Raw genomic sequence first — 17,918 nt, 5'->3', positions numbered from 1 at the left:
TCTGGCATCCAGGTATAGTGCAATAACTTTTGAGGGAGAACCTTATTTCTTCTAAGCTCCCAAGTACTGTCTTTGGTAAAGGAGCACTTCTGAGCTGTTCTTTCTGTGTTCCTCCAAGTAAAGGCCTTTTTTCCTCTCTCTTCAAATAGTCCTTACTTTCCCCCTTTGATACTACCAGCAAATGCCAGCTGTGATGTTGACTTTGTGATACAGTTACGCCTTAGCAAGGATGTGTTGAAAACCACCAGCCTGTGTTGTATACACCATCAAAGAGTTAACAGATGATAATGACTTTTCAAGCCAGCTTCTCAGAGACAAATCCGTGTCCTAGAAGAGGCAAGTTCTGTGCTCTAGTAATCAACCAACAAGGGTAAGATTTCTAAATGTCCTATTATGCCCATAACATTATTTTTTTACTCATTTTGTTCAGCATTTATCTGTGTACCTAAGCAAAATGCACTTTTGATATTAAAAAAGATGTAATGTTAGTTAGACAGATGGCACCCAATCCTTTCAGGCTTTTAAGCTAAGGAAATAACATGCTTGCAATACATATAGCTAAGTTAATTATTATTAAGATAATTTGTTTTGAATTTCTAATCCCTCTGAAATTTGATAGCTAAAGTATCTTGTGCTGAACGTCTAGCAGATTGCATTTAGTAATTAATAAATTGATATACAGTATGTGCTTTTTAGCAGGCTGCCATCTGTTCCTTCCCCTCACTGGGGACAACACTTATCCAGTAATTGTCACACAGGCAGGGTGGCATAAACACACACAGTTTAGAACCTTGTATATTTTTTTTTTTTTAATTTGTAATAATGCTACTGATTTGTTTTCATGTATTTTAATATGACTGCAGAAACATGGTGGTGATTAACACCCCGGATAGGAGGTAACATCCCATCTTTTAGCATATTTCTGTAATGGCATATGACTTAGAAAGATTGAAGTGCTGATTCCACTACGTGGCTTGTCACCGAGTATCACTTTAGCTTCAAATAGCCCTATTTATTTCTGTTGAGATCCTACTCCCTGTAGGTAAAATTAACACTGAACTAAAACTTGCAGGAAATACTGCTTTCACCAAAGGTTCAGCGAGGCTGTAAAATACCTAACGAACACATAACAAGGGCAGTGGTGGTAGGGAGTCTTACAGTGCACGTCCTCAAGTCCTTTACTTAAAAGTACACACACTATCATTATCATAACCACTGGGCAAACATGCCACCTTGGCTGGGTTGTGATTAGGGTTTCCAGCTGGGAACTCTTCTCCTCCAGGCACCTCAGTCATAAATAGACGAGGCACCCTTCTGCTAAACCTGTAATGCCCCTTCTTGCAAAGTCAAACTTCAAAGGGTGGTGTCTCTACTGGAGCATGCTTACAGCTGCAGTGTGTGGTCTGTGCTGCACAGGGAAAGTGTCTTTCAGACAGGTGTAGATCTCTGGCTACACCAAGCCAGGCTTTGCTTCTAAGCCAGCTGGGTAGTTGGATAAGAGAACGGGACCTTCCACACTGGTAAATACTGCTTTTACATATGATCCAGCAGCATGGTAAAAGTAATTCGGGACTCCTTTTGCCAAAAATTTGGGATTGCTAAAAGAAGTTGTTCACTTGCTTTAAATTTATACTTACAGAGAAAAGAGCGAGTTTGCAGCTTTCTTTTAAATTATGGAGGCAATCTCAATTTTAACTAAGTGTGTCATTAAAGTTGCCCTAAAAATTAGAGGAAGAGAGGATAAGTCACCAAACTGTTGTGGGAACTGCAGCCCATAATGTGTGATGCTGTGAACTGGTGTTTTGAGAGGAATTTCCAGTGCTAGCTGTACTGAGGAAATTGGAGTCTGGTCATGGAGCAGGGAGGGTGCTGCGGCTCTTCCTATTCTTCCAAAATCTTTTTGAGATTAGTTGCTCCCATGAGATACAGCAAAAATCAGTATACTCCAAAAACAGATAGGAATTGCTTTTCAGAGGGGCTTTCCCAGACAACGGAATCTGTGTTCCATCTGTACATGGCTACCAAGTAGTTGCAGCTCTCCACAAGCTCCTTCGGCTTTTCTGTGAACAGTGATAAATACATACATATATATATATATATATATATAATATATATATATAGCAGAGCTCCCTTTCCAGGCCATGCCTTGAGGCAGATCAAACTTCACCTTGACACAGACATGCTTTTCCTTCAAGCCTGATTGAAAGCCCTCGGCAGAAACCCAGCCATATTACCATTGTAGGAACACACCAGTGAGTTGCTGAGGGAAGCAATTTACTGCTGGCCAGTTCCTCTAGAGCTACTGTCCATTTGCAGGCTCCTACCCTGCAGCTCCTAAGATATAGCTGGCCATCTTCTGCAGAGGAATAACGACTTTAGGAGAAGTGTTAGGGAGCACTGCAGCTCAGAGAGACAACTGGGAGTCACAGATCCCATCCTTGTGCCTCATTTATTTTCAAGGACAGAGCATTAATGAGGTGCTGCCCTGAAATACGAAAGGAAGCTGAAAAGAGAGGGAAAATGAGCTTTCACTCAACATGGAATTAAGATGTCAAAGAACAGAATTAATCAAGATACCAACAAAAGTGAGGAGAAGAAATTCTGTAATCATCTATACATCAACATTAGAAGCCTGCATAATAAACAAGAGGAGCTTGAATTGCTCATTTGGGAGCATATTTTGACCTAATTGGTATTACTGAAACCTGCTGGGAAGATCTGATTGATTGGAATATTAAAATTAATGGCTATAACCTATTTAGGAGCCATCAAATGTGGGGGAGAAAGGAGAAGGGAGGGGCAATCTGTCAAGGGATACATTGCTTATTTGGAGACATCTGCACCAGAGAAACTTACGCTCTTAAGTATTAATGGGTTAACTTATTTTAACAGCACACAAGTGGGGTACTGAAAATGTCTGCTACCAATTCAGGCTGAAAAACAGTATTCATCTATTCTGTACTGGTGGGAAAAGCTCTATTTTCTTAAAGGACATCAATCTAAATTATATGCAGTGTCTCATGCTGCTAGTACTAAAATATCATGCAGCTAGGAATGAAAGAAGCTTCTAAAAATTATAGATGACTATCACCTCACTTGGAAATGTTGCATCAATACATGTTCATCTGTATCACACCTCATCCTGACAGGTGTAAATTATTAGTACCTGAGGTGCAGGTGTTCTTAACTTGCACATATTCATTATATGCAAACAAACCATAGTACATATAAATAATTCTATATACAAGAGGTCCAGCAAGTTCTGATCAAGAAGAAAAGGCCACACTTTTTCTAAAACAAAACTATTTTAAAAAGGTAGAGAAAGCAATTTTAGGAAAGGAGGAAAGGAGAGAGAGAAGTTTATACTGAATAGCACATAGAAACAATGAATAAGTTGTTATGGACTACTGTTTATGAAAGTTAAAAGGTGTCAGGGCATTCACATGGAGCAGAACTAAGGCTCATGAAGAAGCGTGTGCATGTGCACGTGTGTGTGTACATGTTGCTGCTTTTTCTTCATTACAAAATAGAAATGCTAATAGTGCAGCAGAAGTTCTTTGTAAAGCATTCTGGTTGTATTTGTAATCAAGTCAGAAGGTACATATAGGATATAATTAAATATTTTCCATGCTTAGCAGTACCATAGAAGAATATTAAGCACAAAATGTTGAGGACAGGTATTTTGTAACCAGCAGGTCTGGCTGGTTTGCACCTGAAAGCTTTAAAAATGGGTGGTAAAGAATTCTCTGGGCTGACGATGACTTTTTTTGTCTCTTTTTCTTCAGTGGAATGATGATAAATAATGTAAAAATATTTTGAGAAAAGATAAATGTGATGATCAGGGGAGCTACAGCATCTCATTCTGGCATTCACCAGAAGCAAAGCAGTGGAATAGAAGGTGGAAGAAACAGATGAGGACAGAATTAAAGGAGGGGAAAATATTTAATGCCAGTCATCATGTGTTCATGAAAAACCTTTATTGATAAATTTACCTTTTTTTAAAAAAAAAAAACCTTATTTTTCCTAGGAAGGCATAGGCACAACAGAACATTTTATGTAAGCGTACCACCTCAAAACGGTAACAGTTCTCAGTCAAAGGCAATCTCTCATACAAGTCTAAGTAACTAGAGGGCACAACATCTACAAAGTGCACATCTAATGTGCAAAAATATTGCCAATCAATGCATCATTAAATGTTAAGGAACTATTAAAAAATGAGTGTGTTTCTAGTGACTGTTCTTGGCCTTGTGACCACTTCCACTGGTTGACCTGGGAGCAAATCAGTACCGATTTGGTGTGGACAAAAAAAGAAGACAAGTCACTGAGGTAATAGTATGCACAAGCAGGTGGGATTTTAATGTATGAGGACAGAGTTATATGTAGGAAGTCCAGCATCTAGGTGATTTTTCCTCAATGTCAGTCTTTCTCCTGCAGACTGATGACCCTGAAAAAGACTCATTGGGGAATAAGGTGGATAGTAAAGTGAACGTGAATACTAATGGTCAGTGCAGAAAAATGGTGACAGATTAATATGATTGTTGTATGTTTTAACTGAAGAGTGTCATAGACAGTATTTGGCTTTGATGACAACTCTTCTGGAGCAGTGTGTCCAGCTCTTGTATCTGTAATTCCGGAGGTATTAACATGCTGGGGAAGGTCATCGAGGGTCATAACAACAGCAAAAGAAGTGGAAATACCATGAACGAAAGCTATGAGCAGTGCCGTTTGTTTAACTTATTCAAACTGTAGGGGATCATTTATTGGCATGGAAAAGTGAAATCTAACACTAAAGGACACTTTAGGATGCCAAACACAAGCATAGGAATGTGGTATCTAGAAAGAAGGAAAAATCAAATAAGATGTACATTTATAAAGATAAAAGCAAATGACCTCTACTGCAACATAATAAAAGTGGTGATAGAATTTCTACACTGGGAATTTTTAAATAAAGTTTGATATGTATTAAACCTTGGAAAATGCACAGCATGCTTTAGACAGAAGTTAATTTGGGAGGCTCACCTGCACTACTCTTCGTGTAAGTGCAGCCCCACAGGTAGGAGAGAGAGATTCCCTTCAGCCAAGATCCAAGAAAATTAGGAAGAACTGTTGTGGATTTTTCTTCCTATTTACATTTAAAGAATGTAAATGCAGCTGTTTAATTGGTGGTGTTTGATTAGCTGTTGCTACAGCACATAAAGCTGTTACGAGAAAAGGAATCACTTTGGTCTCTGTCCATCTGACAGCTTTGTGTAGTCGGCCATACACCACCATGATACTGTGAAACATTAAATGGTTCTTGACTCCCTCTGCATATTTCTGTGGTTCTTTTCCTTCTTTTCAAATATGTAGTTCTCCTTTATCACTTGGTTACAATCAAAACTAGGAGTGACTAATGGTAGTGAAACAGTAAGAGTATAGTTTATTTCTCTTTTACTTGGTGAAGAGTTTTGATGTCCATATCAACAGTAAGATTGGTGCAGATACTTTTATGATCAGAATATTTGAGATATTAATTTTACTTTTTTGGGGACATAGCATTTCTACCAGTTTCTTGTTAAGATGCCTTTTTTTCTTTTAGTCCTATACAACTAAACAGACTAATCTGGAAAATATACTACAGCGTATATGGGAATAGAAAAGTGGAAAAAATGCAAGCAGTAACCTTGCATAAGGATATCAGTAATTAAAGACTGTCAAAGCAAACAGCATTCAAATTGTCACTACCTAATATTCAAGGACATTAAAAGGCACAGGACTTACACATTATCCGTGCCAATTAAGAGTCAATGTGACTGGGGACACATGTCAATACCAGTTGTGTGTCTGGTGGGGCCAGAATAAATACAAATCACTGAAATAAGAATTAGTGAAGCATGTGTTTTCAGGGATGCTTACTTGTCACTGGTACAGTTCTACCATCCTCCAATTGCCTGATTTTGAAAAAGGAAGCACTGTAAGGGTAATGGCTTCAGTATACGATAACTTCATGTTTACAATATACCTGAAGGCAAATGGATTTAGGTAAGTAAAATCAGAGCTTGATATGGAAGTGATACTTTCTGTTAACAATAACTTTTTTTTTTTAGAGTATGAAGGATCTGGGACAGAAGTTCAGAGAAAACACTCAAAATGTGGAGTTTGCAAATATAGGGCTGAGTGTGATGAAGATGCAGAAAATGTTGGGTAAGTAGTAAGTTTTCCTTAACAATATCACTGAACAAAAGGGGAAAAAATGTTTTTTAAAAAAAAAAAAGGTACATGATCATCTGCCTGAGTATGTTTGTTCTTACTAATTGAAGCTTTAATGTTGTCCAATAATAATGTGTTTTATATGTGTCTGTGAAGAACAAACCATCTGCAATTGCAAGGTAAAGGGAATATGTATATTGGAGAATCTTTATCAAATATTTTTCAGACAAAGGATCTTTATTTGTTTTGTCCTGGCAACAATAAAAAAACCAAACAAACAAAACAAACAAACAAACAAAACAAACCGAAACCAAACAGGAATGCAAAATAAATACTGATAATTCGTCCCTGAGATTTTTTTTCTCTCTATTCTGCTTGTTTATAAAGTATTACAGGCAGTTGTTTCCATCAGTGCAAAGCTTGGACCTAAACCTTAAGTTGAACTGGTGCCCTGATCCAGTCACTTCTTCCAAACTCACTGTGCCACTTGACCTCTCAGATGCACCCAGGGGAAAACTGATGAAAAATATCAGTGGCTTGTCAGAGCTCAAAACGAATGATCAAGAAGCAAGAAGATTTTAAAGACAATCCATAATGCAGAAGCAGATGCACCAAATTTCCCTGGTCAAGGTGCTCAATGGTTAGAGTATACCCTGGCTGTCCAGGCTCTGTGTGGCTGTCAGAAGGGGCAGAGACATCACAGAGCAAGGGGCTCCTTTAGAGAGACCCGTGAGGCATTAAGGTTTGTTGGGGGGTAAAAGGAGTCCCATCTAATTGGTGGGGCTTTTTTTTCCCTACAGCTGTTGTCCTGGCAGTGGCCACCAGTACGGAAGAAGCTTAATTAGGGTCTGGGCTGATGGCAGGTACTGCAGCCGCAGCTGCAGAGGCCGTGCGTGAAGGTGTTTGAGAGATGAGCAGCTGGTACATTTTTGTGTACGTGGAGGGAACGGCGTCTCGGAATAACAGTGCCTGAACATCGCTAATCAGGGGAAGCATCGCTCTCCCTTCTCCTGTCTACCAGCTGGAAGCCATTTCGTGTTGAAATATGTCTTAATTGCACAGGATTTTATTATGGGATGTCAGCGTGAAGACATCTCAGGCAGTAAAGCATCTTAGCACTAATATTCAAGAGGTGGTGTATTCAAGATTAAATCATAGTGTACAAGGGAAACCCAAATGGTAATAGTACTCATGAATACTATCATGATAGTTCACATTTCATAAAATGTCATAGCATCGAAGTAGGCTTGCTCTTTTCTGGAGAGACAAATGAGCTGTAGCTGTTTTTTATAATACTAATAACTTTCTGCAGTATTGCCTTGGTCTGTTTCATTTATGACTGGCAAGATGGGTATAGATTTGTTTGTTATATGCACTGAAATGTGCTCTTGGCTTTAGAAAATAAATCCTGAAGCATTCAACTTCAGTGAAAGCTTGCCTATTCATTCTGTACTTGTAAAGTTGGCATTCCTGCGGCTATGTAGTATCTGTAAGAGAGTTGGGATAAGGTTGAGGAGAGTGGAAGATTTATTCCCTACATCCTACTCATAAAATGGAGCCATGCTCTCTCTTCTTGACAACAGGAGGAGAGTATTCTTTTGCCTCTAAGATTTCCTTAATTAGTCCTCATTAAAAAAATACGTGGAAACAATTTTTATGTAGAAAATACATAAAGGTTAGAAAATATCCACGTGAGGGTTGATCACAATCTATCAGATAATTTTTTCAATTTTTGTCAGTTTTCCAACCTGAATAATTATTTTATTTTCCCTTTGACTATTAAAATAAGGTTTAGTGCTATTCACTGTCTGTTTAGACTTAGATTAAATTGGGCTCTGTTAACATAGATTGTCTTCACAAGATTAAGTTTGATAAGTCACATAGAAAGTCACAGACTTGCTTAAGTAGAAGTTAGGAGTTGTTTTTTTTTTTTTTTTCCTAAAATCAAAACAGTTATTTACCTGGCAGAAACAAGATGGGATTGAAATCTTCTGTTTGGGAAACTCTAATAGACCATCCCTTAAGAATGCCTTTTACATCTTATTTTTACTCCCTTTCCTGTTGGGCTTCAACATGTTTTTTAACCTCATAAAATTATATCATGATATATAAAATTATTGGCAGCACAAGTACCTTTCATCAGACTTGTATAAACACTGGTAGATTCCTATTATTTAATTCAATTTCACACCATATTACAACCACTATCACCCCTAGTTCTAGCAAATCACACAAACACCCTGATTTCATTAAAATATTCTATCTTGATTTTCCTTTTTAAGGAACAAGAACGACCACTGTAATTTTTCTGGATAGTGGGGTGATGTCTACTGAACCACAAACAAAAAGTACATTTAGTTCCGTTCAAGCAGACTTCTTAGGCTTAGAAAAGCCTTTGCTTGCACTTTGTGATGTTAAAACACTTAATAAAATGATCCATGTGATCACAGAAGGCATTTTAAGAGAATTTTTCTTCATTATAGTAAGTGAATGAGTTAGCTGAACTGTCTTCTAACGTTCAGTAGGTAATCTCAATCCACATTCATGACATACTGTCTAAGAATTACAGTAAATATGCAATTATGCTTTTTTTATCCTCTTTTCCATGCAATCTGAGACCTTACCAACATCAGCTCCTTCTGCTCTGAGAGCTCTTGAGAAGCAAAACAGTATCTGTACTACTGTTTTATGAACAGAGAAACTAAATTACAGATAAAATGATTAGTGAATTGGTGGGAGACATCCATGGAACACAGTGTTGAGTGGTTTGAGGTAAATGATCTGGCATTAATGAGAAATCTCAGGACCTGCCAGCAGACCAGCCACAACAGCCTGGAATGCAGAATAGGTAGAATTTTCCCTCAATAATGGAAAGATCCTGCTAAAGACAGTTTTCTTCCATGCAGACTGCAATTTGTCTCTTGGACCTAGAAAGATACAAAAAAAATAATAACACCTGATAGTTTCGGTGAAAACTGTAGAATGAGTCTTGCAACAAAGAAACAGGAGTGAGACCACTTGGCATTTCCTGACTTTAGAGTTGGACTTGCTGATACCTAAGCAAATCCTTTCTTCTCAGAGGTGCACAGTGATAGCATGAGGGGCAACAGGCACGTGTTGGAGCATGGGAAGTTCTGATTTGACATAATGAAAATATTTCCACCATGAGGGTGATTAGGCACTGGAACAAGGTGTGTGGTGCAGCAGTAGAGTTTCTGTCCGTGAATGTGGTCTGAACTTGATCAGACACAGCCCTGGGCCAGCTTTGAGGAGGGACTTGGGCTAGATGACCTCTACACATCCCTTCAAACCTAAATTATTCTGTGATTCTGTGTAGTTACCAAATCTTGGTGCTTTTTAAAAGCAAATGTAAACAAGTTCAGTTGTACACAGCTGAGATGCACTCCGTATTACAAGTTAGTAATGTTAATTTTCTGTTGGTCTGTCGTGGTTTGAGCCTGGTCGGCAGCCAACCATTGCAGCCAGTCACCCACCCTTCCCCCTCCCCACCTGGGAATGGGGGAGGGAATTGGAGGGGTAAAGGGAGACTTGAAGGCTGAGATAGGAACAGTTTAATAATGTAATAAAACGAGAACAATGACAATAATAGAAAGAATATAAATGGGCGTTGCACAATGTAATTGCTCACCACCGGCTGACCAATACCCAGCCCATTCCCGGCCGGCGATCCCGAAATACCAAGATCCCGCAATCGCAATCCCAGAAGCGAGAGAGAGCTCCTTCCCAGCCACCCCTCCCCTATATAGTGAGCATGACGTTCCATGATATGGAACATTTCATTAGCCAGTTTGGGTCTGGTGCTCTGTCCGTGCTCCCTCCCCGCTTCCCATGCCCTTGCGCACTGGCAGGACTTGGGGCGTCGGAGAGTCCTTGAAGTCTCAGTAGCAGCTGAAAACATCAGTGTGCTATCAGCATTCTTCTCATACCAAACCCAAAGCTAAATCCAAAACACAGCACTCTTCTAGTTCCCAAAAAGGAATATTAACTCTACTTCAGCCCAAACCAGGACAGTATCCACCCCTTATTCCGTATCATTTATGTTATGCTCAAGTTCCGTATTTTCCAATACATTCTAATAAATCACTATCTTTTTCCCGAGTTTTAGGCATGTGCACACAGACATCATTCCTTCAGTCACTGGACCATCACTGCATAATGTATCATGAGTTCATTTGGTTCATAACTTTGGGTTCCATCTGTCATAACAGTCTTTTAAGGCAGGAGGAGTGATGCTTAGTCAGTAGGACACAGGTGACCTTGCAGGAGGAAGGCATGCAGTCCCTGTTGGAGTTGGTGGCTGATGCATCTGACACCGTCTGTATTCACAGTCTACGGAAGTCGCTGGGCATCATTTGCTGAAGCCAATCCTGACTTTATCTGAGTTCATGTGTTCCTTCATGACTGTGATGCCATTATATAATATGTGTCAACCATAGCGATGCATTGATAGGGTTGTTTGGTGATTGATGTAATACAGTTCAATTTATTGGCTATTTTCACTTAACATTAAGTCCCCTTGAGGCACACATCGGACTTCCCCATCTTTCTGCATTACCCACCAAGTGCACCCAGGTCCTTGTGCAAAGGTAATTCCATGTATGGGCTTACCTTTACCTGAAGTGGGAATAACCCAGACAGTCTTGTTGTTAAGGTACGCTACTGGGACTTTATCTCATCTACAGTACGCAGAAGGTTGGACTGGGCAGGGCCAGCCTGGTTGGCAGATCCTCTAGTATTGACTAACCAGGTGGCCTTTGCTAAATGTGTGTCCCAGTGCTTAAAAGTCCCGCCTTCCATTGTTCTCAGCATGGTCTTTAGTAGCCCATTGTACCGCTCAATTTTCCCAGAGGCTGGTGTGTGATAGGGAATGTGATATACCCACTCAATGCCATGTTCTTTTGCCCAGGTGTTTATGAGGTTATTTCGAAAATGAGTGCTATTATCTGACTTAATTATTTCTGGGGTACCATGTTGCCACAGGATTTGTTTTTCAAGGCCCATAACAGTGTTCCGAGCAGTGCCATGGGGCACAGCATATGTTTCCAGCCATCCAGTAGTTGCTTCCACCATTGTGAGCACATAACGTTTGCCATGTCGAGTTTGTGGGAGCGTAATGTAATCAGTCTGTCAGACCTCCCCATATCTATACTTTAACCATCATTCTCCATACCAAAGAGGTTTCAACTGCTTAGCTTGCCTGATCACAGCACAGGTCTCACATTCATGGATAACCTGTGAGATAATGTCCATAGTTAAGTCCACCCCTCGGTCACCAGCCCATCTATATGTTGCATCTCTTCCTTAATGGCCTGAGGAGTCATGGGCCCAGCAAGCCATAAACTTTTTGCCCTCATGTTGCCAGCCCAGATCTGCTTGAGCCACCTTAATTTTAGCAGCTTGGTCCACTTGATTGTTGTTTCAATGTTCTTCCGTCGCTCGATTTTTGGGTGCGTGAGCATCTACATGACGTACTCTCACAGACAAGTTCTCTACCCGAGCAGCAATATCTTGCCATAAGTCAGCAGCCCAGATGGGTTTGCCTCTACGCTGCCAGCCACTTTGTTTCCACTGCCGCGACCACCCCCACAGGGCATTTGCCACCATCCATGAGTCAGTGTAGAGGTAGAGGACTGGCCACTTTTCTCGCTCAGTGATATCTAGGGCCAGCTGGATGGCTTTCACCTCTGCAAATTGACTGGATTCGCCTTCTTCAGCAGCTTCTGCAACCTGTCATGTGGGGCTCCACACCGCAGCCTTCCACTTCTGATTTTTCCCTACAATGTGACAGGACATGTCAGTAAACAGCATATCTCTTCTCATTATCTGGTAGTTCATTATATGGTGGTGCCTCCTCAGCACGGGTCACCTCTTCATCTGGTGACATTTCAAAATCTTTGTTTTCTGGCCAATTTGTGATCATTTCCAATATTCTTGGGCAGCTGGGGCTTCCTATTCGAGCCCGCTGTGTGATAAGTGTGACCCATTTACTCCATGTAGCATCCGTTGCATGATGTGTTGAGGGGACCTTCCCTTTGAACATCCAGCCCAGCACTGGCAGTCGGGTTGCCAAGAGGAGCTGTGCTTCTGTACCAGTCACTTCTGAAGCAGCCCAAACCCCTTTGTATGCTGCCAATATCTCTTTTTCAGTTGGAGTATAACGGGCTTCGGACCCTCTATATCCTCAACTCCAGAATCCCAGGGGTCGACCCCGGGTCTCCCCTGGTGCTCTCTACCAAAGACTCCAGGTGGGGCCATTCTCCCCGGCTGCAGTGTAGAGCACATTTTTAACATCTTGTCCTGCCCGAACCAGCCCAAAGGCTACTGCATGAACTATTTCATGTTTAATTTGTTCAAAGGCCTGCTGCTGCTCAGGGCCCCATAAAAAATCATTTTTCTTCCAGGTCACTTGATAGAAAGGGCTTACAATCTGACTGTAATTTGGAATATGCATTCTCCAGAAACCCCCAACACCTAGGAAAGCTTGCGTTTCCTTTCTGCTAGTTGGTGGGGACATAGCTGTTATTAATCACATCCATTGGAATCTGATGACGTCCATCTTGCCATTTGTCTCCTAAAAACTGAATCTCCTGCGCAGGGCCCTTGACTTTACCCTGCTTTATGGTGAAGCCAGCTCTCAAAAGAATTTGGACTATTTTTTTCTCTGTTCTCAAAAACTTCTGCTGCTGTATTTCCCCATACAATGATGTCATCGCATATTGTAGGTGTTCCGGAGCTTCACCCTGTTCCAGTGCAGTCTGGATCAGTCCATGGCAAATGGTGGGACTGTGTGTCCACCCCTGGGGCAGCTGATTCCAGGTGTATTGGACACCCCTTCAGGTGAAAGTGATGGGGGGATTGTGATTGCAGGATCTTGGTATTTTGGTATCGCCAGCCAGGAACGGGCTGGGTATTGGTCAGCTGCAGTGGTTGGCTGCCAACCGGGCTCAAACCACAACAGCCTTTTTGGCATCCAACGTGGGGCAAAGGGTTGCAATTTGATAAGGATATTAATTGGGAGAGGTAATGAGCAAAGTACAGACCGAACTCCATTAGTGGAATGATCTTTACAATGTCTGTAGTTGTAATTGTGGGGAAGTTTTTTTTTCCTGGTGTGGTGAAGGGAGTATGGGTGGATTTTCTGTATTGTGTCTCAGTATTTTGTCAATGTTATTTTTTATTTGGGTGTGGGGAAGTTTTTTTCCCTCTGTTTCAGTTCAGTTTTGGTTTCTCTTTGTTCTGATGTTGATGTGTATACTATCTTCTGTACTGAATGTTGGATCTCTTAATTCTTAAATACGTGATTTGCAGAGGCAAGGGGTGTAATATCCTGGGTTTGAGTGAGAGGTGGGGTTTTTTGGTAGCAGAGGAGGGGTTATAAGGGCGGCCCCCTGTGAGAAGCTTCTCAAGGCTCCCTCAGCCCCAAGTCAGCTCCACCTCTGCTCGAAAACTGAGCCAATCAGCTGCACCTCTGAGATAACATATTTAAGAAGGGACGTGGTGAGGAGGAGTCGGACTTGTGAGGAGGAGTTGCTGCAGCTGCGTGAACACCAAGGTCAGTGGAGGAACGGAGGAAGAAAGGAGGGGGGAGGTGTGCCGGAGCAGAGACCCCCCTGTATCCTGTGGGGAGACGGCAGGGCGGCCCCCCCCTGCCACCCATGGAGATCTACGGTGGAGCAGACACTGATTTATGGCCTGTGTTTTCCTCCTGGTTGATCAAGGTTCTGTGCCTGAAGAAGGCCGGGGTCTCATGGGAAAAGGTAGCCCCGCTGCTGTAATTCAGTGCTGGGAGGATTGCAGCATGCGGGGGTGTCCCACGCTGGAGCAGCTTGGGAAGGGCTGCAGCCGTGGGAGGGACTCCAGCTGTGGGAGGGAATCCAGTCGGAGAAAGTTAGTGACCCACAACAGAGCAGTGTGGGGAACACTGCGGTCCATGGGAGGAACTCATGTCGGAGGAAGTTTGTGGAGGACTGTCTCCTGTGAGAGGGGGACCATGATGGAGCAGGGGGAACAAGTTCCAGAAGCTGCCCCCACTGAAGATGGAGCAAGTGGCAGCGCTGACTGCACCCCCCATTCCCTGCCCCTGCACCACTGGGGGAGGAGGTAGAGATATCGGGAGCAGAGCTGAGCCCGGGAAGAAGGGAGGGGTGGGGGGAAGGTGTTCTCAAGATGTGTCAATGCTTCTCACTGTCCTACTCTGTTACATGTTGTTGGTGTCTGTAATATATGTATGTTCTTTTTTTCTTCCCCAAGTATGCCTTTTGCTCGTGCCCATAAAGGGTGATTTTTTCCCATCCCAGCCCTATCTCAATCCACAAGCCTGGCTCTCTGTCCCTTCTTATTGCTGGAAGGGAAGGGAGAGAGAGTGGCTGCGTGGTGGTTGGCTGCTGACCAGGCTCAAACCACGACATGCTCTTAAACTGTATTTCCCATATGAAAAAGTTAGGAATTTTTAGTTTTCATATTTGGCATTAAAGCGTTATGGCTGTCTCTGATCAAAGTTGCTACATATGCTTTTATTACACAGAATCACACATATTCTGAAGAATTCAGGCTTTGCACAGAGTTTTAGATTTGTATCTTCATTTTATTTGATTTCTCAGAAACTTTATCTATTTAAACCAGGTTACAATGCACAGTAAACTGAATGCAAAAAGATAAACAAATTTATAGTTTCCACTGTGCAAAAATTTTCAGTGTTGATTTTAAGTGGACTGATTGCTACAAAGAAGTAAAGTTTGAGAAGATAGTTGCCATAAACAGCATGTCATACTTAGAAAATTAATGTTCAACTGTATGCAAACCAGTACATTATTTCTGTACATAAATGCAAAAAGGAATCAGGTTGAGGAAACTTCATAGAAATATATTTCTCCATAGTTTTTTTCTTTTCTCATACAATTTATAAGTTTTTTAAAGAGTTGTTAGTTTATGGTCAGGCTTTTCAAGAATATGGAAAATCACTTTTGGATCCACTAGTCTTAAGTTGCATAAATGTGTATTATACCATATTGTCCATACAGTGGTTTTCCTTCAGTCTGTGGTAACAGGATGCAGACAACAGGCTTCACATGGATTGGCCGTGATTTTTTTTTTTCCCCTTTAGTGACAAAACAGAAACATAAATTGTGTATGTCATGGTAAAAGCTGCTGCCTGAGACTGATCAGTCAGTACCTTCCTTTCTACCCTGCCCATCAAAATGTCTCTCTGGCCAAACCCTTCCTCCACTGTGTTGAAAAAGCAATGTATTATGCATAATGGTGCAAAATGTGTGGCTTGGGAGCGAAGAAGTACACGAGAGGTTGGTAAATTTAAACTTTTGTGTGGGAAACTGGCCAGAAGCCTAAAGACTTAGGCAGTATGAGGGTGGCTGTGTGTTTTCTGCTGAGATTTTGAATGGAAATGCAATCGGGTTGAGAAGTGGAGGTGGAGTTGACAGCACAAAGCTTGCGGCCACCCAGAGCTCTTGGGGTAAATCCTGTAGGGCACCAACCCAAACACATATGGTTTGTTGTTGATACACTCTGTGGTATCCAGACTGCAGGTTTTTCCTAGCACACACTGGACTTTCCAGTTCTACTGATTGTTCATGTCAATAATCAGTAGATCATACTATCAGTCAGAAGATAGTATACCAATACTGTTGAAACACTTAAAATAAAACAGCATGAATGCAAAACAAATGAAAACAGATGTGGTTGTAAAATCATTTTAATCAGTGCAGCACTTAAATCAACTCTTTCTTCAATGAAAGCAGTGTATATAAATATTTGTAATACTATTGTGGCTAATAAGGACTCCAAAAGAATTTTTTAAAAACTCAGATAAATAATGATCAGTGTAATTTTTATAAAGCTTCTAAACAACATGATGCCTCAATTTACTGCATATGATTGAAATTATTATTTGCAGTCTTTCTAGAGCTGAAGAACTTTATTTATTTATTATGTATGTATATATGTATGTATGTACAATAGCCATCTTCAACTCTGGCAAAGAAACTGATAATATAAAAGTAGTATTACTTATGAGTATTTATATCCTCTGCTCTTGCACTGTTGTGTGGTGTTCCTTTTGCATGCCAAAGCACTGCTAGATACCGAATAAAACAACATGCAATATCTAGTAAGTATTGGAAGGAATGTTGCTTTAAACGGCATTTTAAAGTATGTTGTAAATTCAGGAGAATAATATACAGAATGAAATCATGAACTGTAGAATAATATAGGTTGTAAGGGATCTCTAGGGGGTCATCTAGTCCAGGCTCTCTCCCTGCACTGCAACCAGGGATAGTTCCTTCAGGTGGCTTAAGAAGGGTTGCTCCAGGTGAGCTCTGGCCATCTCCATGAAGGGAGATTTGACATCTGGGCATCTGTTCAAGGGCTGAGCTGCTCTCACTTTGAGGAATAATTTATTGTGTTCAATCAGAATTTATCTCGCTGTGACTTGCAAGTGTTGTCTTTTGTCCCTCTACCGTGCACCTCTGAGAAGAGCCTCCATCTGTTTTCTTGATAACTCCTCTTAGGTTGTCTGTGACAACAGTCATGTCCTTAGCCTCCTCTTCTCCAGGCTGAACAAGACTAGTGCCCCCAGCCATTCCTTACAGAGCACACGCTCCAGCCCTCTACCCATTGCAGTGGCTCACCGCTGGACCCTCTCCAGGTTCTCAAATTATTTGGTGTTACTGAGGGGTCCCAAAACTGGACAGAGCGCTCCAGATAGGATCTCGCAAGTGCTAAGGGAAGACAACAGTCATTTCCCTTGCTCTGCTGGTGACCCTCCTGTGATGCAGCCCACCAGCCTGCTGCTACACTGGACCCTCTCAGGTCCTTTTCTGCAGAGTCTCTCCCCCTCTAGTCCACTCCTAGTCCATTCTCTGTCTTTCCCTTCATCTTCAAACTTCAGGAGGTTCTTTCACCTTGCCAAGGCCCCACTTGAGTGGTTATCTTGCTCTCCATCTTATGCTCAGTAATAACCTTCCTTTCCTTTGATCCCTAAATGGCTGGAATAAATTTCATTAATTTTGGTTTAAAATATTTTTTTTTGTCTTTGATAAGGAAATCATTAACTTAAAAATAACCTCACTGTAAAAGTTCAAATGTGTCATGGTCTCAGTTTTACCTATATTTTGTTTTTTAACAGACAAAATATGGAAACGGGATTCTGAGCACATTCAGTCTTTTTTTAATAAGTATACTATGCTGTCAAAGATCTGTTTTTACTCATAATGTAGATGTTCAAGAAAGATTGACAGCTAATCTCCGAGTAGACCTTTTGAGGTTAACATTTTACAAGATTTACTTTGGAAAGAAAATGTGTTTCAGCAACATATAGATACAACTGGCCTATAATCCACATAGTGTCTGTCTTGACAACGGCCAAACCAGAAATTCAGAAGTGTAAGTATTAACACTTAGAAATACCATTTTGAAGTCCCAGTCTCTGCCTTATCTATCTAATTTGTCTTCCAGGGAAAGATTTGGTCTGTTTGAAGTATGGCATACCTGTTTATATTTGCCTCTTTTGACTACTTTTTCACTCATTTACTATAGCCAAGCTTTTTTTTCCTTTTTTTTAACCTTTTTAAGGTATGCTAAGGTGTGTAGATATTCATAAGGAAGGGCATCTTAATTCTGTGTGCAATTCACCGCTTTCTGGTCCAGCAGAAAATATCCTAAGTATCTGTGTGTAAAAAAAAAAAAAGACACAG

At 41.1% G+C, this 17,918-nt stretch overlaps 1 protein-coding gene across 1 annotated transcript in view; it reads left to right on the top strand.

Annotated features, from left to right (window-relative positions):
- Positions 1-17,918, top strand: part of TMEFF1 (transmembrane protein with EGF like and two follistatin like domains 1) — a 126,272-nt gene that overhangs the window by 86,669 nt on the left and 21,685 nt on the right. The window contains exon 5 of the mRNA XM_042798244.1: positions 6,087-6,183. Coding sequence (XP_042654178.1) covers positions 6,087-6,183 — 97 coding nt within the window. The remainder of the gene's footprint in view (positions 1-6,086; positions 6,184-17,918) is intronic.

Source organism: Tyto alba, unplaced genomic scaffold, assembly GCF_018691265.1.
Source record: "Tyto alba isolate M040663 unplaced genomic scaffold, T.alba_DEE_v4.0 Super-Scaffold_27, whole genome shotgun sequence".
Lineage (NCBI taxonomy): Eukaryota > Metazoa > Chordata > Aves > Strigiformes > Tytonidae > Tyto > Tyto alba.
Note: the sequence above shows the minus strand (reverse complement) of the source record. Positions and strands in the feature narration are given on the sequence as shown.